Below are 21524 nucleotides of genomic sequence, written 5' to 3' on the forward strand. Positions count from 1 at the left end.
CCTCCTGAGGAGTCCCCCGAACTGTTTCAACACAGTGTTGGGTACATGCTAGCTGAAGATGCACAGCGTTTTGAAGACTCCGATGACGGAACACTGATAGAGGAAGGCATTGATGTGAGCCCAGGGAGAGGGGGTGGCCGAGAGGGACAACAATCTGGGAGTGATGTTCCCCCAGCTGGAGCATACTGCCAGGTTGTCGCCAGTGATGATGAGGAGGGAGGGGATGATGAGGTCATTGACTCTACCTGGGTGCCTGGTAGGAGAGAGGAGGAGGAGGAAGAGGACGAGGCACAGGCACATCTTCAAAGAGGCAGGAAGCCCTCCAGGGGTCAGCTTAAGGGCAGTACACCAACTGCATTACGTGGCGCTGCTGTGTCTCAACGGTACAGCAAAAGTTCTTTGGTGTGGGCCTTTTTTGAAACCTGTCCATCAGATGCTACCTTTGCTGTTTGCAACATATGTCTCAAGCGTATCTCGCGTGGCCAAAACATCACCCGCTTGGGCACCACATGCTTGTCCAGACATATGTCGACCTGCCATGCAGCTCGTTGGCAGGCATACCAGAAAGACCCACACCAAAGACCAAAGCGGTCCTCCCCTTGCCCTTCTGTGACCTCAAACCCCACTAGACCCCTAGTCCTCTCTGCAGCCTGCACCGAAGGTGTAGAAATAGGTGTGTCACAACGTAGTAGTGGTAGTACATCCGGCCAATCTACTGATATTACCAGACAAATTTCCCTGCCCCAGCTGCTGCAGCGCCGAAAGAAGTACGCTCCCAGCCATCCACATGCCCAGCGGTTGAATGCTAGCTTAGCAAAATTGCTAGCACTTCAACTGCTACCTTTTCAGTTGGTAGATTCTGCCCCCTTCCGTGAGTTTGTGGAATGTGCAGTACCTCAGTGGCAAGTACCCAAACGCCACTTTTTTTCACGGAAGGCGATTCCGGCTCTCTACCGGCATGTGGAAGGCAATGTCCATACCTCGCTGGACAGGGCGGTCAGTGGTAAGGTGCATCTTACCGCTGACTCATGGTCCAGCAGGCATGGACAGGGACGTTACCTGTCTTTTACGGCCCATTGGGTGACTCTGCTGGCAGCTGGGAAGGGCGCAGGTCAAGGCACAGTAGTTTTGGAGGTTGTTCCACCACCACGCCTCCAAAACACTACAACTGCTTGTGACACACCTCTCTCCTCCACCCCCTCCTCTTCTTCTTCCTCTGTGGCCTCTTCCTGTGGTGATGTTGGCTCAGAACCAGCCGTGCTCCGTAGGCGTACGACGGGCTACGCAGGAATGCAGGCCAAGAGATGCCATGCGGTCCTAGAGCTGGTGTGCTTGGGAGACAGGAGCCACACTGGGGAAGAGGTTCTTTCAGCTCTGCAGGGGCAGGCTCAGAGGTGGTTGACGCCACGCCAGCTGAAGCCTGGAATGGTGGTCAGCGATAATGGCACCAACCTCCTCTCTGCCCTGCGACGTGGAAAACTCACCCATGTGCCCTGTTTTGCGCATGTTCTCAATTTGGTGGTGCAGCGGTTCTTGGGCAGGTACCCTGGCTTACAGGATGTCCTGAGGCAGGCCAGGAAAGTCTGTGTGCATTTCCGGAGGTCATATAATGCCACTGCTCGGCTGACAGACCTCCAGAGGGAATACAACCTGCCCAAGAACCGCCTAATCTGTGACATGCCCACCAGATGGAACTCTACGTTGGCCATGCTGCAGCGGCTGCACACGCAGCAGAGGGCCATCAATGAGTACCTGTGCCAATATGGCAGCAGAACTGGCTCAGGGGAGCTTGGGTTTTTTTCACCACGCCAGTGGGCCTTGATCAGGGATGCATGCACTGTCCTGTCACCATTTGAGGAGGCCACGAGGATGGTGAGCAGTGACAGTGCATGCATCAGTGAGACTGTCCCGCTTATTCACATGTTGGAGCACACCCTACGTGGAATAATGGACAGGGCCCTTGAGGCAGAACAGAGGGAGGAAGAGGAGGACTTCCTTACCTCTCAAGGCCCCCTTTATCCAGACACTGTTCCTGCTTGCCCACCTGGAACACAGGAAGAGGAGGAGGAGGATGAGGAAGAGGAGGAGGAGGAGGATTGTATCAGCAGCATGGAGGTGGAGCCTAGCACTCAGCATCAACAGCAGCAGTCTTCAAGGGATCATTTACAGTCCCAAGGAACACGTGGACTTTTACGTGGCTGGGATGAGGTGGCTGAGGATCCTGTCGTCCTCAGTGACCCAGAGGACTGTGCCCCGAATGCCTCTGCAAACCTACGCTGCATGGCCTCCCTGATTCTGCAAAGCCTGCGTAAGGATCCTCGTGTACGTGCTATCAAGGAGAGGGATCATTACTGGCTGGCAACTCTCCTTGATCCACGTTACAAGAGTAAGGTAACGGATCTTATGTTGCCATCGCAGAGGGAGCAGAAGATGAAACTACTGCGGGAGGCCTTGCAGAAGGGTCTGTGCAATGCGTTCCCAGAACCGGGGGGATTACCAAAACCTGGCCCTGGACAACGTCTTGCTGAGGCTTCGGTGAGTCAGAGAAGGAGCGGTGGAGAAGGTGGCCGTCTGACCGATGCGTTCAGACAATTTTTTAATCCGCAGCCCCAAGGTCTGACCGGTTCCAGCAACCATCGCCAGCGTCTGGTTTACATGGTCCGGGAATACCTAGCGGCAAGATCCGACTTGGACACCTTCCCCACGGAAAATCCTCTGGCTTACTGGGTCTTGAGGATGGATCACTGGCCAGAGCTTGCACAGTACGCAATTGAGCTACTGGCTTGCCCTGCATCCAGTGTTCTTTCAGAACGTACATTCAGTGCTGCTGGAAGCTTTGTGACCGATCACAGGGTACGCCTCTCCACCGACTCTGTTGATCGACTGACCTTCATCAAAATGAATCAGGCTTGGATCAACACCGGCTACCAAGCACCTGATGCTGATGTTACTGAATAAGAATTTTGTGTTGAAATATCAGATCCCTTTGAGACTGCTGATGCTGAGTGACTGTCCTGTTGTGCTGCTGATGGAATATCCTTCTCCTCCTCACTTTTCATGCTGTTAGCTAGTAAGAAATTTTGTTTTTCTGTGCTCCGCCACCAGTGCCTAAGGCCTAATTTTTGTGCCCCTGTGTAACAGGGGCGTCCAATAACAATTTTTGATGCAATACTTTGCACGTGGCCTAAGGCCTAATTTTTGTGCCCCTGTGTAACAGGGGCGTCTAATAACAATTTTTGATGCAATACTTTGCACGTGGCCTAAGGCCTAATTTTTGTGCCCCTGTGTAACAGGGGCGTCTAATAACAATTTTTGATGCAATACTTTGCACGTGGCCTAAGGCCTAATTTTTCTGCCCCTGTGTAACAGGGGCGTCTAATAACAATTTTTGATGCAATACTTTGCACGTGGCCTAAGGCCTAATTTTTCTGCCCCTGTGTAACAGGGGTGTCTAATAACAATTTTTGATGCAATACTTTGCACAAGGCTCCTTGTTGCGCTCCAATTACAGATATTGGGAGGGGTTGCAGTGTTATGTTGCGCCTATGGACACATTTTTATGCCCCTGTGTAACAGGGGCACCTAATAACAATTTTTGATGCAATACTTTGCACGTGGCTCCTTGTTGCGCTCCAAATACAGATATTGGGAGGGGTTGCAGTGTTATGTTGCGCCTACGGACACATTTTTATGCCCCTGTGTAACAGGGGCACCTAATAACAATTTTTGATGCAATACTTTGCACGTGGCTCCTTGTTGCGCTCCAATTACAGATATTGGGAGGGGTTGCAGTGTTATGTTGCGCCTATGGACACATTTTTATGCCCCTGTGTAACAGGGGCACCTAATAACAATTTTTGATGCAATACTTTGCACGTGGCTCCTTGTTGCGCTCCAATTACAGATATTGGGAGGGGTTGCAGTGTTATGTTGCGCCTATGGACACATTTTTATGCCCCTGTGTAACAGGGGCACCTAATAACAATTTTTGATGCAATACTTTGCACGTGGCTCCTTGTTGCGCTCCAATTACAGATATTGGGAGGGGTTGCAGTGTTATGTTGCGCCTATGGACACATTTTTATGCCCCTGTGTAACAGGGGCACCTAATAACAATTTTTGATGCAATACTTTGCACGTGGCTCCTTGTTGCGCTCCAATTACAGATATTGGGAGGGGTTGCAGTGTTATGTTGCGCCTACGGACACATTTTTATGCCCCTGTGTAACAAGGGCGCCTAATAACAATTTTTGATGCAATACTTTGCACGTGGCTCCTTGTTGCGCTCCAATTACAGATATTGGGAGGGGTTGCAGTGTTATGTTGCGCCTACGGACACATTTTTATGCCCCTGTGTAACAAGGGCGCCTAATAACAATTTTTGATGCAATACTTTGCACGTGGCTCTTTGTTGCGCTCCAATTACAGATATTGGGAGGGGTTGCAGTGTTATGTTGCGCCTATGGACACATTTTTATGCCCCTGTGTAACAGGGGCACCTAATAACAATTTTTGATGCAATACTTTGCACGTGGCTCCTTGTTGCGCTCCAATTACAGATATTGGGAGGGGTTGCAGTGTTATGTTGCGCCTACGGACACATTTTTATGCCCCTGTGTAACAAGGGCGCCTAATAACAATTTTTGATGCAATACTTTGCACGTGGCTCCTTGTTGCGCTCCAATTACAGATATTGGGAGGGGTTGCAGTGTTATGTTGCGCCTACGGACACATTTTTATGCCCCTGTGTAACAAGGGCGCCTAATAACAATTTTTGATGCAATACTTTGCACGTGGCTCTTTGTTGCGCTACAATTACAGTATGTTTGAGGGGTGCCCTTTTTTCTACAATTTTGCTTTCCCAAAAAGATAATGCCACCCCCCCACCACCCCTAAAATAATCGAGATATTGTTCCCACACAGCACGTGCGCAACCAGTATTAAATTACTTTGTTCTTATAATAATTTAATGTTGTGCAGGGACATTTCTAAACATGTGCCACTACTAGAGACACACAGCAGGTGTGATATTTGAAGGAATTTTTCATTTTTTTTTTTTCACTTTAAACATCATTAAAATCGCTGCTCCGCAAAAACGTCCGTTTTTAAAATATTTTTTTCGATTGATACATGTTCCCTGGGGCAAGACCCGGGTTCTGAAAGACGTTTACCAACATTAAATTGAATATTGGTCTTTAAAATGATCGTTTTTGAATTCGAACGTTCGAGTCCCATAGACTTCAATGGGGTTCTAAATGTTCGCGCGAACCCGCGGTCTGTTCGAACGTTCTGATGCGAACCGAACCCGGGTATGTTCGGCTCATCCCTAGGAATAACTCACTGATACAACCGTCTCAGTTGAACTATACCGTTATCTCTGCTTTATTGCAGGCAATACAAACTTCTACATACAGCATGATACGTCACTATTATGTTAATGTAAACTAGAAAGCTCATCTAATTGGCTAGATACAAGAAGAGTACAAAAATGGGATGTCGATCTTAGCCGTCCCTCTGATGTGTCTTCACTTCCTCATTCCTAAAGATGTGGGGGAGAGGGAGGCATCCGCCATCTTTGGTCTTCTCCAGTTTTCTCGATGGGAGGGGTATTATTAGGAACTGATTTGAGTAAGGAAGGATTACAGCAGTGGTATACATGAAAAAGCAATATAGACTTTATAGTATAATAAAGATCCATAGAGAATAGACATTTTCTAATTTATCATTATGTTCATTACATTCCTTCACACAAGTGCCATGAAAGAACTTGTATTGAAAGTATGCAAAAACAGTTCACAATAAACTCAGAGGGAAGTCGGCCCCAATGGGAAAACGTATGTTTCTAACATTGTGTACAGAGCAGCTTTCAGCCGAGCTGACAGTGCCTGTCTAGAGGGGCAAACTGTGGCTTGGCCATCTTGGGTCTAAGTGGGAGATGTCCAGAGAAGTTGCGAGCTCTAGGCTTTCCATCATTGGGAACCTTTCCCTGCCACTAGTTCTGTCCCTACCAGGCGGGGCACCTGTCCCTAGTCTACCCACTCACAAAATGCACGCCAAACCTGGGAGACAGGGCCTTAAATGGGCTCTGCCTGGTCCAAGATGGCTGTTAGTCACATGGGGTGACAGCACCCAATTGGAGAGCTTCCCCAGTGACCCAGAAAGCCATAGAGGAACCGTGTTCCTCTTGACTTCCTCGCCAACTACGTTGCCACATTGTCTAAATAAGTTTTCTTATTTAGTGTATCTGAGCACCACAAAGCAAAGACACTGTTTTAATACATTTTTAATATTCAAAGCAAACTCTCTCAACCATCCATTCATGTCTCCGTGTTTTATTTTACATAGGGGTTGATTTACTAAAGACAAATCCACTTTGCACTACAAGTGCAGTCACTGTAGATCTGAGAGAAAGATCTGAAATAAGAGGAAGCTCTGCTGATTTTATCATCCAATTATGTGCAAGCTAAAATGCTGTTTTTTATTTTCCTTGCATGTCCCCCTCAGATCTACAGCAACTGCACTTTCAAGTGCACTTGTAGTGCAAATTGGGTTTGCCTTTAGTAAATCAACCCCTAAGGTAAAATAAAGCATGGACACATGGATGGATGGGGGAGTTTGATTTGAATAGTAAAATGTCCATCTAGTTCAACTAAAATAAAAAATAAATAAAAAAACATACAATCCCATATACACAATCCTATACCCACAGTTGATCCAGAGGAAGGCGAAAAACTCCAGCAAAGCATGATCCAATCCATCCTGATCCCCTGAGAGGCAATCGGATATTCCCCGGATTAACTTTACCTATAAATGTTAGTACCCAGTTATATTCTGTACATTTAGGAAAGTTTTCAGACCTTTTTAAAGCAATCTACTGAGCTGGACAGAACCACCTCTGGAGGGGAATCTATTTCACATTTCCACAGCTCTGCGATGAAACCTTCTCGTATTTGGAGATGAAATCTCTTTTCTTCTAGATGTAAAGAGTGTCCCCTTCTCCTCTGTCATGTTGATCACCCCCCCCCCCCCCCTTAATCTCCTCTTCTCAAGAGAGAATACATTCAGTTCCTTTAATCTTTCCTCATAGTTGAGCTCCTCCCATGCCTATTATCAGATTGGTTGCCCTTCTCTGTACTTTCTCCAGTTCCCCAATATCCTTTTGGAGAACTGGTGCCCAAAACTGAACTGCATATTCCAGATGAGGTCTTACCAGGGGCATTTTTAAAGGGGTTGTAAAGGTAAAAGTTTTTTCACCTTAATGCATCCTATGCATTAAGGTGAAAAAACTTCAGGCAATACCGGCCCCTCATTATACTTACCTGGCCCCTCGAAGGTCCCGCACTCGGTCCCGACATCCTCTTTGCCGCTCAGCCTGGCCATTGATTGGCTAGAGCTGATGGATTGAAAGCAGCGCAGCCATTGGCTGGCGCTGCTGTCGATCACATCCAATGACGCTGCGCGCCGGGGGGCGGGGCCGAGTGATACAGTGAGTGGCTATAGTCGCTCGCTGTATTACAGGCGTGCGCCCGCAAGGACTCCACACCATGCTCGCTCGCATGAATGTGTGGAATTCTTGCAGGGAGGACCGGAGACAGCCGCCGAAGGACCCCAGAAGATGTGGATCGGGGCCACTCTGTGCAAAACGAGCTGCACAGTGGAGGTAAGTATAACATGTTTGTTATTTAAAAAAAAAAAAAAAATTCTTTACAACTGCTTTAAGTCTACAAAAGATCTGGGGCTAGAGCCTATAGCAGTGAAGTAAAGAGTCATACGCTTGGGAGGACATACACATGTATATAATATACGTGTGTGTTTGTGTGGGGGGGGTGTATATATATATATATATATTATATATCTCTATCTATCTAATCTCTATATCCATCAGGGTCCCAAGAGAGCCCCCCTTACATCAGGGTCTCCAGAGAGCCCCCCTATATATCAGGGTTAGAGGGTGCATGATGAAAAGGGGTGAAAGAGAGAAAGGGGTGGTGAATGACAGAACCCCTAGCCCTGCCTGCAGTCCCTACTATCCCAGCCCCTGTCTGCGTGGGTAGGCAAGTGTCATCCACCTACTTCCCACCCATCCTCGGCTAGCCTGTTTTCTTCCTGTTCCAGTCACAGCAAGCTGGTAGAGGAGGTTGAAGGAGTGCAGGCTCTGGGAGGTGCCAGGAATGCTGCTCAGGTCTCTCTCCATCCCTCTCCCTCTCTCCCAGCGGCGGGAAGCTCCAGTCCAGGAGTCGCAGACCAGACCCTACAAGCACTAGCGCAGAGGAGGATGTGGAAACCTCCTCCGATTTGAATGGTGGGTAGGAAGGGAGCTGCGGCCGTGACATTACTGTCAGCTCTAGCAACCAGTAACCAAGAGTAGGGCCGGAGCCAGCGCTACCATGGCTCAGTCCATCCCTTGCATTCTGGACCGGGACAATAGACTTGGGCTATAGCCACCCCCTAGTGAAGCCACTGATTCTTACTAATGATTTGTCCAGGGGCAAAATGATACCTCTCTTAATACAAAGGATTTTGCTTGCTTTAGAAACCACAGCCTGGTATTGCATGCTATAATTATATAAAAAGGATTTAGGAAGTAAAAACTTGCTCAAAGAAAAAGGACTTTATTAGCACAACATGAGGCAGAACGGATATTAAAAAAAGTAAACAGTAGGGCCCGGATTCAGAAAGATTACCGTAAGTTTAGGCGGGCGTAGCATATCTCAGCCCTATTCGCGTACAACTTACGCAAACAACGTAAACGACGCAAAATTCGACGCTGGCCCGACGTCCATACCTAACATTGGCTACGCCTCATAGAGCAGGGGTAACTATACGCCGAAAAAAGCCTTACGTAAACGACGTAAAAAAATGCGCCGGGCGCACGTACGTTTCTGAATCGGCGTATCTAGCTCATTACCATATTCAACGCGTAAATCTACGGAACCGCCACCTAGCGGGCAGCGTAAATATGCAACTAAGATACGACGGCGTAAGAGACTTACGCCGCTCGTATCTAGGCAACTGTGAGGCATATCTTATTCTTTGAATCAGGTGCCGAGTTGCGACGGCCCGCATTCTGAGTTACGACGGCGTATCTGGAGATACGCCGTCGTAGCTTCTTTCTGAATCCGGGGCAATGTCTTTACTACAAAAATACAAAATTACATATAGACAAATAAGCACTTATAAGACTTTTTTGTCTATATGTAACTTTGTATTTTTGTAATAAAGACATACAGCACTTATAAATATTTATATCCGTTTTGCCTCATGTTGTGCCCATAAAGTCCTTTTTTCTTTGAGCGAGTTTTGACTAAGGCCCGGTTCACACTGCTGCAAATTTTATTGCGAATTTTAGCCGTTGCTCACTTGATGTTCCTTCTCAGATGTTGACCCCCGTTTTATGACAACTCTGTTATTTTATCCACATTTTCATACCCAACAACCTACACACAAAACTCAGACCAGTTCTCTGAGATGCAGCTTATGGAAAAGTTCTTAGTAACTGATATGTGTAACTCTAGGGAAAAATATTTTTAGCCACCTTACTACCATCATATTTTAATTTAATATACTTTTTTTTTGTTGTTTATATAATAATTAAAAAAAAAGCCACCAAATGAGAGCTCTATCTGTGTGAAAACAATTTATAGAAATTTTGTTTGGATACAGAGTTGCATGATCGCGCAGTTACCAGTTAAAGTAGCGCAGTGCTAAATGGCCGTGAAGTGAATAAAACCATCAGGAGCTGAAGCGGTTAAACAGCATGCGCCTGCAGGAGTGAGCGCTACATTAATGTTCCAAAATATGGGATCCAGTCATGTAGAATGCCGCATTTAAAAATTTGTGATCTGTTTTCTCTTTTCAGAACGCCTTTTATTGCTTTCTTTGTATGCTTGAGGCATACAAGCAAAGGAAATTCAAACTACTACTATTACAGTCATAGGCTGCCATCTAGTGGCTAATGTGAATTACTTTATTAATGCACATCTAAACCCAAAAAACTGAAATGTACCAAATGGCAGGTCAAACTAGGTCAGGATGTGTGTTATTGGCAAAATCACAAGATAAAAAAAAAAAGGATGAACAAATGAAACCAATGCAGCTATCCCATTTAAGGGCTGGTAAACTGTAATATATTACATTTTTGGAGGTTTAGATACATACCAGATTGATGTATATATTTAAGTGTAACAGCTGCAAATGTTGGCCAGTTGATAATTGAGTGAGTGTGTTAGTATTTACAATATTTACAGAAAAGGTGTATGTTTGCAGCTTATCCTCTTCATTTATCAGTATTCATACAGTCATGGCCAAAATTGTTGGCACCCCAGAAAATCAAGTATTTCTCAGAAAAGTATTGCAGTAACACATGTTCTGCTATACACATGTTTATTTCCTTTGTGTGTATTGGAACAAAAAAAGCAAATTGGACATAATGCCACACAAAACTCCAAAAATGGAGTGGTCAAAATTCTTGGCACCCTTTCAAAATTGTGGATAAATAAGGTTGTTTCAAGCATGTAATGCTCCTTTAAACTCACCTGGGGCAAGTAACAGGTGTGGGCAATATAAAAATCACACCTGAAAGCAAATAAAAAGGAGAGACGTTCACTTAGAGTCGGTTCACACTGGGGCGACCTGTCGGCGACTCAGCCGCCTGACAAGTCGCGGTCCGCAGTAGTCAATGGAACCGTTCTAATAGGAGCGACACAAGTCGCTCTGACTTCGAAAAAGGTTCCTGTACGACTTTGGGGGCGACTCGGGGCGACTTGCATTGACTTCAATACAGAAGTAATTTTGCAAGTTGCCTCTCAAGTCGCCTTGAGATCGCCTTGCCGAGTCGCCCCCAAAGTCATGCCGCCTGTGTGTGAACCGACTCTTAGCCTTTGCATTGTGTGTCTGTGTATGCCACACTAAGCATGGACAACAGAAAGAGGAGAAGAGAACTGTCTGAGGACTTGAGAACCAAAATTGAGAAAAAATATCAACAATCTCAAGGTTACAATTCTATCTCCAGAGATCTAGATTTGCCTTTGTCCACAGTGTGCAACATTATCAAGAAGTTTGCAACCCCTGGCACTGTAGCTAATCTCTCTGGTCGTGGAAGGAAGAGAAAAATTGATAAAAAGGTTGCAACGCAGGATAGCCCGGATGGTGGATAAGCAGCCCCAAACAAGTTCCAAAGAAATTCAAGCTGCCCTGCAGGCTCAGGGAGCATCAGTGTCAGCGCAAACTATCCGTCAACATTTAAATGAAATTAAACGCTATGGCAGGAGACCCAGGAGGGTCTGTGTCATCCACTGATGACACAGAGATATAAAAAAGCAAGACTACAGTTTGCCAAAATGTACTTGAGTAAGCCAAAATCCTTCTGGGAAAACGTCTTGTGAACAGATGAGACCAAGATAGAGCTTTTTGGTAAAGCACATCATTCTACTGTTTACCAAAAACGGAATGAGGCCTACAATGAAAAGAACACAGTACCTACAGTGAAATATGGTGGAGATTCAATGATGCTTTGGGGTTGTTTTGCTGCCTCTGGCACTGGGTGCCTTGAATGTGTGCAAGGCATCATGAAATCTGAGGATTACCAAAGGATTTTGGGTCACACTGTAGAGCCCAGTGTCAGAAAGCTGCGTTTGCGTCCGAGATCTTTAGTCTTCCAGCAGGACAATGACCCCAAACATACGTCAAAAAGCACCCAGAAATGGATGGCAACAAAGCGCTGGAGAGTTCTAAAGTGGCCAGCAATGAGTCCAGATATAAATCCCATTGAACACCTGTGGAGAGATCTTAAAATTGCTGTTGGGAAAAGGCGCCCTTCCAATAAGAGAGACCTGGAGCAGTTTGCAAAGGAAGAGTGGTCCAAAATTCCGGGTGACAGGTGTAAGAAGCTTATTGATGGTTATAGGAAGCGAGCAATTTCAGTTATTTTTTCCAAAGGGTGTGCAACCAAATATTAAGTAAGTGGCGGAATTAACAGGATCGCAACAGTCGCCGTTGCGACTGGGCCCTGTAGTTCCGCCAAGTCCGGGGGGCCCGCTCGCCGCCAGTGTGAGGGGCCTGCCCATCGCCCGCCAGTGTGAGGAGCCGTTCCGCCGGGGGGATCCGGTGCTTTCGCCCGCTGAGGGACAGAGAAGGCAAAGGCAGGGCCGGATTCCTGACAAGGCAGTGGATGCAAGGGTGGCACCGTGGCAACCCCCCTAAGACCCGGCATCTCCCCCTGCACCTCTGGCTGGTCGTTTAGAGTGCAGTGGAAAGAGGTGGTAGAAGGTGGAGATCAGTAGCTCCATGGTGCCTGTGTGGGTAGCGGGATCACTGGGAGTTATATTACTCTCTTGAGTGTTAGTGTATACAGAGGAGAGGGAGGGGCCTCTGACCCGGGCAGGTATCACTTTCACTCTGCTTGTACACTGTTGCTGATGCACGGGTCAGAGGCCCCTCCCCTCTCTGCTGTATACATTCGGATATAGAACTACTAGCCCCAGCGATATCCCCTTTGCTATAGAGCTGCCGATCGCCGCCTCCCACCTCCACCAGCCAGGTACAAAGGAACCTCTGCAAGGGGGGGAGTCAGCTGTTCGGGGACGCTGATGTAAGAGGGGGGCTTTCTGGGGACACTAATGTCAAGAAGGGGGCTTCTAGGGACACTAATTTAAGAGGGGGGCTCTCTGGGGACCCTGATGTAAGGGGAGGTTCTCTGGGGACCCTGATGTAAGGGGAAGCTCTCTAGGGACCCTGATGTAAATAGGGAGGCTCTCTGAGGACCCTGATGTAAGAGGGGCTCTCTGGGGAGTTTGTTTGTCTGATGGTGTGTGTGTGTGGTGGGGGGGCGGCATTGAAGGACCTGGCCTTGGGGCGGCAAAGGGAGTAAATCCGGGCCTGGGTAGAGGCAGCGCTGAGACTGGGGGCGGACACTGAAAAAGTAAGTCAGCAGACCTGCTGACACCAATGAGAGAAGGCGGGGAGGAGCTTTCCTCTCTGCGTTGAGTACCTGTACTGTCTACCCAGGTGGTGGTGGGAGAGGATGGCACCACAACTGCAGCCACCCCCCTCAAGTATCACCGCTGCCACCCCCCCTCAAGTACCACTGCTGCCACACCCCCCCACCCCTCAACTACCGCCGTTGCCACCCCCCTCAAAAAAAAGTATCAAAATCAAGCTTTTTCAGGGGCCCTTAGTGATTTCTTGCACCGGGGCCCAGAAGTTTCTAGTTACGCCTCTGTATTAAGTTAAGGGTGCCAATAATTTTGACCAGCCCATTTTTGGAGTTTTGTGTGACATTATGTCCAATTTTTGCTTCTTCTTTTTTTTTTTTTTCCCTTTTTTTTGTTTTTTTCCAATTCACACAAAGGGAATAAACATGTATATAGCAATACTTTTCTGTGAGAAATACTTGATTTTCTGCAAAAATTTCTGGGGTGCCAACAATTTTTGGCCATGACTGTATGTTGTCTTATTACTATCCTGTTTATATTCTGTAAGTACTACAGTATGTTCTTCTTTGCCATAGGTTGTTGCAGGAGCAAATTACAAGGTGACAGTGGAGATTGGGGAAACTGATTGCAGAAAAAATTATTCCGAAAACGAGGATACCCAAGCCTGTAATCCGAATGAGCCAAAAGGAAACAAGGTATATTCACATTCTTCCCCAGTCACTGAAAGGGTAATGAATACGCATTTAATGTATTTATGCAAAAGCATTGCCCCCACCTTTTTTATTCTACTAGCCTCCTGTTCCTGTAGTGACAAGGCTTTATTTCTACCAGTAACCGACTTTTTTTTGCCAGTAACCCATTCCAATGTATAATATAGGGCTAAAGACTGGTACCATGTCTGTCATTGCCATCTGATTGGACTCTCTTGGTTTCTACTCCAGCACAGTTTGTAAACGTTTGCCTGTGGAGTAGCATATTTTCCAACATTCTCCAAAAAAATATAGGGACACATTTTTTTTAGGTGGGGTCTTATTATAACTAGGGGGTCGGGCATTCATTTGTAGGCATGATGTAGAGGGGGTGAAAAAATGTGTTGCCCAGGGAAATGGGTGTGGTCTAAACTAAATACCAGGCGTGGCTTAAAGGGGTTTGGTTAGAGTCTGCCTAGGTTCACACTGCTGCGAATTCAAAATCGCGGTAAAACGCGCGATTTTACCGCAATTTCGCGGCCGCGATTTGCCGCGATTTCGGCCGCAATTTAATGTAAATCGCGGCCCGAAATCGCAAAAAGTAGTACAGGAACTACTTTTTGAAATCGCAGATGCGGCGTCGCACTGATTAGGACAGTGCCATTGCCGACAATTGCCGCCGATTTGAGATGCGATTTGACATGTCAAATCGCATCTCAAATCGTTCCAAATCGTACCCAGTGTGAACCAGGGCTCTGAGATGAAAGAGGGATGGAGAGAGAGACAGACATAGGGAGAGAACGAAGGAAAGAAAGAGGGAAGGAGGTACAGCAGACTCAGATCCTACACCACAATAGAAATATGTGTATTTCAGAAAGTTTACCAATCAGCAGATAAAGATACTCCAAACACCTGGTGTTGGCGTTTCAATCATCATGGCACCATGGTTGTTAGGCCTCGTACAGACGACCGGACTGTTCGATGAAATCGGTCCGCCGGACCGTTTTCAGCGGACATGTCCGGCCGTAGATTTCTGTCTGATGGTTGTACACACCATCAGACAGAAATCCCCGCGTACACGATACGCGGGGACGTGGCCGCGCCGCCGCCGCGACGATGACGCGGAGACGTGCGCGGCCCTGGAAGTTCAATGCTTCCACACATGCGTCAAAGTGATTCGACGCATGCGAGGGATGGCGGCCGTTCGGACATGTACGGTGAGTCTGTACAGACGACTGAACATGTCCGACGGACAGGATTCCAGTGGACATGTTTCTTAGCATGCTAAGAAACATTTGTCCGCTGCAAAACGGTCGGCTGGACAAATGTCCGCTGGAAACCTGTCCGCTCGGCCGTACAGACGGCCGAACATGTCTGCTGAAACTGGTCCGCGGACCAGTTTCAGCAGACATGTTAGGTCGTCTGTACGAGGCCTTATAGTGTCAGGATGATTGAAGCGCATTATTTCTTATATTGCATTGTAATATAAAATGAAATGTTTCAACTCCCCATAATGTATAATGCATGTCACTTGCCATGTCGCCTGCTACCAGATGCAGTTTGTGTCACTTGTCACCGCAGATGCGCTTGTCACTTGTCACCGCGGATGCTGTGCTCACTTGTCACTGCGGTTGCAGTCCACACTTGTCACCACAGATCCAGCTTGTCACCACAGATGCCGCTAGTCCATGCTGCTCTGTATTGGTGATTTGGTCTCCACGCCATTTACAGAAGATCAGCTCTCATGGAGGACGAAGGGAAGAAAAAAGAGGCAGAGCCTGGGTGGCAATGAAAGCGGCTGCCAATAGAAATGGAGCAGCCAACCTGGCTGCTAAGGAGTGGGCCGGGAAGCCGTCAGTGGATGACTCTTCAGCTGTCAGTAGGATCCCTGCTGACAGTTGAATGTAAAACAAAAAAAAAAAGACAATTAAAAATGACGAGATAAAAACTGCATCGGGTTGATGCTGCAGCTATCCTGATGAGCATGTTGGTTTGTTTTTTTCATTCCCACACTTTTTTCTTTTAAGAGTGTAGTGATCAGGAGTATGTTGTATAAAGCCACATAGGCTTTATTCACATACAACGGCGCATAGTTATGCCGGCGTAGCGTATCGAATATACGCTACGCAGACGTAGCGCAGAGCAGCGAGCACAGTATTCACAAAGCAAATGCTCCCAACGTTGCGCCGGCCTAACGTAAATTCGTAGGCGTAAGCCGGCCTAATTCAAAGTAGGTGGAAGTGGGCGTGATCCATTTAAATGAAGCGTGACCCCATGCAAATGATGGGCCGAAACTAACGGCGCATGCGCCGTCCCGTGGACGCAACCCAGTGCGCATGCTCAGAATCACGTCGGAAATACTCCCTAAGATACGTCGAATCACTGCTTACGACGTGAACGTAACCTACGCCCATCCCTATTCATATACTACTACGTAAACAACGTAAAATACGACGGCTGTTCCCTGGTCCATACCTTAGCATGAGTTGCGTCTCATAGATGGGGAATAACTATACGCCGGACGTAAACCGCGTATCTTAATGCGCTGGGCACAAGTACGTTCGTGAAATCAACGTATCTCACTCATTTGCATATTCAAATCGTAAAACAATGGGAGCGCCCCTTGCGGCCAGCGTAAATATGCGCCTACGATACGACGGCGTAGGAAAGTTACGTCGGTCATAGGAAGCCTATTTTTAGGCGTATCTAGTTCTGTGGGCACGGCACACAGATACGACGGTGCATATTTGCACTTACGAGGCGTATCTGTAGATACGTCGGTGTAAGTTCTTTGTGAATCCGGGCCATAGTATCTATAGTGCAGGGCTCAGAAGTGCATGATGCACAAAGCGTTTGGCTCAGGAGTATGTAATGCACAAACAGATTACAACTAAAAAAGATTCCCTTCTTTGGGTAAAATTTTACAGTACTATATCCCCAGAGTACAGATTGTCCCCCCACAGTACATATACCCCCCCCCCCCCCCAGTACAGCCTTGTCTTGGGTCTGTGCTACACGTTTTTTTGTTTTGTTGTTTTTCTCTATCTGTATTTAAAGCTTTTTCTCTTTCTTGCAGATCCTCAAATGTGAGTTTACAATCTTTGACCAACCATGGAACAATATCAGAGAGTTGACAAAGTCTTCTTGCTCTTGAGTTCTGTGGAACCACTGATTTTCCCACAGCATTGTATTAATTAAACCTTAAAAGGCTTTTACCTGGTCCGGAGTTATTTTGTTTATTTATTTTTTTACGTCTTGCTTTATATTTTACTATGATGAATATTTCCCCTTTTCTTCCTTTTTTTTTTTTTTTTTTTAAGCATAATATTCTTTTATAAAACTCTACAATGTCTCATCCCTTCTGCAATGAAGAATAAGAAACTGTGGGGAGGGGGGGATTTACTAAACCTGGAGCACTCAGAATCTGGTGCAGCTGTGCATGGTAGCCAATCAGCTTCTAACTTCAGCTTGTTTAATTAAGCTTTGGAAATAAAACCTGGAAGCTGATTGGTTTCTTATGTAGAGCTGCACCAGTTTTAGTAAATAACCCCCCCCCCCTTTATCCTTAATCACATAATAAGGCTGGATTCACACCTATGCAGTTTTAGTGCTTTTTGCATTTTGCAGATTTGCACCACAGTCCATTTAACATGATTTCCTATAGAACACGTTCTGTAGTGCAAATCTGCAAAAAGCACTAAAACTGCATAGGTGTGAATCCAGCCTTAAGGCTAGGTTCACACTGCTGCAAATTCAAAATCGACGTTAAGTTTACATTGACACCAGCAGCGGTTCGCAGATCTCAGTGTGAACCACTGTGCGATTCAGGTGCGATGTGGCACCCCGCACTGGATTTGCAGGGTTCTCGCATCGCACTAGTGTGAACCGGGACTTATTTTCTGTACACTTATAGATCCATGTCACTGCAACACAGTAACCAAGGGCAGGACGTGTTATTCACCATGCAGATTCATTACAATATGTTTTATTTATATTTATATTTTCATTCTTGACTTTTCCTTTTGATATGCTAGTTGGCCATCACTTTCAGGATGTGATTTTAATACTGTACTTTAGGCAACTGACCTAAAACAAGTTTGGGACCCAAGTATTTCAGACTTCGCTGGCTGCTGACTTTTGTCTTAGCAATAATTTGTTGTAATACTTTGTTTTTAAAGCTCAACTGTGAAAAAAATAAAAATAAACGGAGGGTCCACATTAAAGTGGAACTAAAGGGAAGAATACTCACCTTTTATGCCAATGGTCCCCGTCTCTTGCCAGTGCCAAGATCTTTTGTGTGCCCGTTTTAGGCCATCTTCATTGGCTGCTGCAGAATGGCATTACTCCTGCATATGCAAGCACACAGGGACTGGGCCAGCTGCTGTGAGCTAAGGTGCGCATGTGCAGCTCAGTTTACATGGGACTGTATGCAGAATGTTTTACCTGAAATAACGACTTCAGAGGCAGGAGGTGGAGTAAACTTGGCCGCAGGCCTTTATTACTGGTATTATTTGTTTAAATTGACCATATTTATTGAGCAATTAACCAACTCAATATATACACCATATAACACATCACTTATTTACTTAACCACCACCATTCATCAACCCAGTCACTACGACTCAGGTTGGATCCACTTTATTATTAACTAACCCCACTAGCCGGGATTGTTTTCAATCTGGCCTCCTAAACAAGACCGGCCCAACCACCCCGCCTCGCGGCCAACTCCACCATATTCTGAAGGTTATTGTTGAAAATGTCGAGCCCAATTTCAGAAAGATGAACCCCATCCGATCTAAAAAGTCCCGCAATTCCCCCTTCTAGATCTACGTGCCTAAAGGACAAACCCCCAATAGTGGGCATGAACTTTGCTATTGCCCTGTTCAACCTTTTCCTGACCCTCTCAAACGGAGTCCTCGACCATACCAGTCTCGGAAATATTTCAGAAAAAAACAAACATAACTCAGGGAAGGACTGACATAACTGGCCCAGATCATCCTTAATCTGGAACAACAAATCCAGGGACTTACTACACCCTATATCATTCCCACCGAGGTGGATGATTAAAACATCTGGGATAGGCATGGACTGGAACAGTAAACCCAACTCTTCGAACAGGTTTGCCCATACCATACCCCTCCTACCATGCCAGATAATGTTCACCAACTTGGGGTCGAAATTCAAACTCTCGGAATACACTCTTCGCAGAGCTCTCCTTTCGGCCCAGAATACGAAGGAGTGCCCTACTATCCATACTGATAGGGCCTGACCTGAAAATTAAACACAACAATGAGGACGAATGTACAATTTATAAGCGTCAGATTGCCATCTACCTATCCGTTTGATGTTAACCACGTCAAGACCCAACCTAGCTGCCTCTGTCGCCGCACCAATACGAAATGAGTGCGAGGAGAGGGGCAACCTCTCCATATCCAGTACAATTAAACACTTGTGAAAAACCAAATTGAATTGGTAACTGGTCAAAGGAAGGCCGTTGTTGTGTATAAAGAACGACCCCCCTTTTGAACCCCTTACCTGCAGGAACTGACCTACTAACTTGACCAGGCAAATGGGGGAGCCCGGGAAAGCCTGTAGTTTTCATCCACGCTCCCTTCCCGAACTGGTCTGTTTTTGATCTGGGGACAAAAATTGTAAGACGAGAACTTTCAAGAAAAACATGAGACATGTGCATATTGGACTCGGCCTTCTTATTGAGGAGACACGATCTCAGATAACCTAAACGCACCGAAAAACATTAACGAAAAAAACGCCCGGAAAAGGATCGCCTCATAACGCGAAAAACAAACTAATTCTGTTGCCGAGCACAATTTTGCGAGGATAGCCGGGGTTATCGCCATTCTGCTGTCCTTGCTGCCTGCGCCTTTTCTGTAGCCTTTCAGGGCCTGCTTTACTGAAAAGAAAGAGGAGCATGGGGGGTGGTTGTTCAGTTTTCCGAAAAAAGAAACCCCCGCTAAAGTTTTATTCACCTGAGACCAGGATACAGAGCTGGCCAGTAATTTGTTTAAAAAAGACAAAACCAAACCTTCGGAAAATGCTAACTCATCCTCTCCCATAGAAGATCTGTTAGCCACCCACATTCGCCAGGCCGATGAGTACGCTGCCAGGGTAGCGGGGGCGACAGACTTCATAATATTTGAACGAACCAGATCTAGATCAGTTCCCATAAATGGGCCGGGCACTGGAACCCCTCCTCGTCCGCAGCTGGGAAAAGCAACTTGAACCTCCTCATCTGTAAACGGGAGAGAGAGTCCGCAATGACATTCTGTTTCCCAGGCAAATAACGAGCCTTTACCCAAACATTTAGACTCAGACATTTGAAAACCAGGTACCTAATCAGCGAGATGACAGGAGGAGATTTGGATGATAAACAATTTATAGCGAAAAACACCCCTTTATTGTCGGTGCTGAAAAGTAATCTTCTATTTACAAAGTACTTACCCCAAATCTCTAATGCGACCAGAATGGGAGACAGTTCTAAGATTACTATGTTCTTGAGATAGCCTTTTCTCCTCCAGCAAGGATTCCATAGCGAAGCGCACCAGTGGGTTCCCCATATAGCTGACAAACCCACTGATCCCGCTGCGTCTGTGTATAAACAAAAATCTTCGTCTGTTACAAACTCTGACTGAAAAATTGCTCTGCCATTGAAATTAACCAAAAATTGTGACCAGACCAGCAGATCCTCCCGAATCTCAGCCGAGATTCTGATATGGGAGGAAACCCAAAATAGCCAGATAAAGGCGTCTAGAAAATATCCGCCCCACAGGCAGAATTCTGGCCTCAAAGGCCAAAAGACCGAGTAATTTTGGGATTTCTTTTAATATGACCTTCTTTTTCCTTATGATGCACAGATGTTCCCTCAATTGGGAGACCTTCTCGGCTGGAAGCTCAAACACCATTGCTACTGTGTCAATGGTAATGCCTAGAAAAACCAACCGTGTTGTCGGGTATATCGTTTTGTCATGAGCCAAAGGGATGTTAAACGACTCGCAAATTTGTAAAAAAGAAGACAACACGTTTGAGCAATCGGCCGACGAGACCCCCAAGAAAAGGAAGTCATCCAGATAGTGTAACAAAAAAGATGAACCAGAGTGGCTCTGCACCACCCATTCCAGAAAGGTAGCGAATGATTCAAAATACCTGCAGGAGAGTGAGCAGCCCATTGGAAGGCACCGATCAAAGAAAAAACAGTCATCAAAAACAAAACCTAAGGAACTGAAAGACAAAGGGTTAATGGGTAACAAACGAAAGGCTGACTGAATGTCGGTCTTAGCAAGAAATGCTCCTTGACCTAGCAAACTAATTTTAACCAATGCATCGTCAAAAGTTGAATACTTCACTGACGACATTTCCTCACTGATTTGATCATTCAGAGAATCCCCTTTTGGCGAAGACAAGTGATGTATCATCCGAAACGATCTTTGTTCTTTTTTAGGAACGATCCCCAAAGGGGATACTCTCAAAATTCTCAAAAGGAGGGTAAGAAAAAAGGGCCAGCAATCCTACCTTCCTGCAGTTCCTTAAAAAATTTTTTTTTTTTTCCCTAACCACCTCAGGTAAGTCTAAGGCTGACTTTAAATTTCTACCTATGTCACAACCTTGACCGTCAAAGGGAGGAAGAACAAAACCGTCCCTAAACCCTTCAAATAGCAGCTGGGCCATCTGCCTGTCTGTGTAAATTTGCAGCCACGGCTGCATTATTTCCAGGCTCACCGGGGATAGTGCTTTTTGGAAAGGATTAGAAAAAGATTGAGCCATAGCCCGATATCTTTTGATCCCCACTCCAAATTGGGGTGCACTGCTAACTTATGACGAAACGATTCGTTGTATACAAACCATGCAACCCCCCAAAATTCTTGTATGCTTCCAGCACGATGTCAAC

At 46.2% G+C, this 21524-nt stretch overlaps 1 protein-coding gene across 2 annotated transcripts in view; it reads left to right on the forward strand.

The window, feature by feature from the left end:
• LOC120937624 (cystatin-2-like) overlaps positions 1-16841 on the forward strand; it is a 62828-nt gene extending 45987 nt beyond the window's left edge. For both annotated transcript variants that reach the window (XM_040351001.1, XM_040351002.1), the window contains exons 3-4: positions 13508-13627; positions 16698-16841. In XM_040351001.1, coding sequence (XP_040206935.1) covers positions 13508-13627; positions 16698-16775 — 198 coding nt within the window. In that variant the 3' untranslated portion in view covers positions 16776-16841. The remainder of the gene's footprint in view (positions 1-13507; positions 13628-16697) is intronic.
• Positions 16842-21524: the final 4683 nt, after the last annotated feature.

The sequence above is a fragment of the Rana temporaria genome, chromosome 4 (genome assembly GCF_905171775.1).
Source record: "Rana temporaria chromosome 4, aRanTem1.1, whole genome shotgun sequence".
Lineage (NCBI taxonomy): Eukaryota > Metazoa > Chordata > Amphibia > Anura > Ranidae > Rana > Rana temporaria.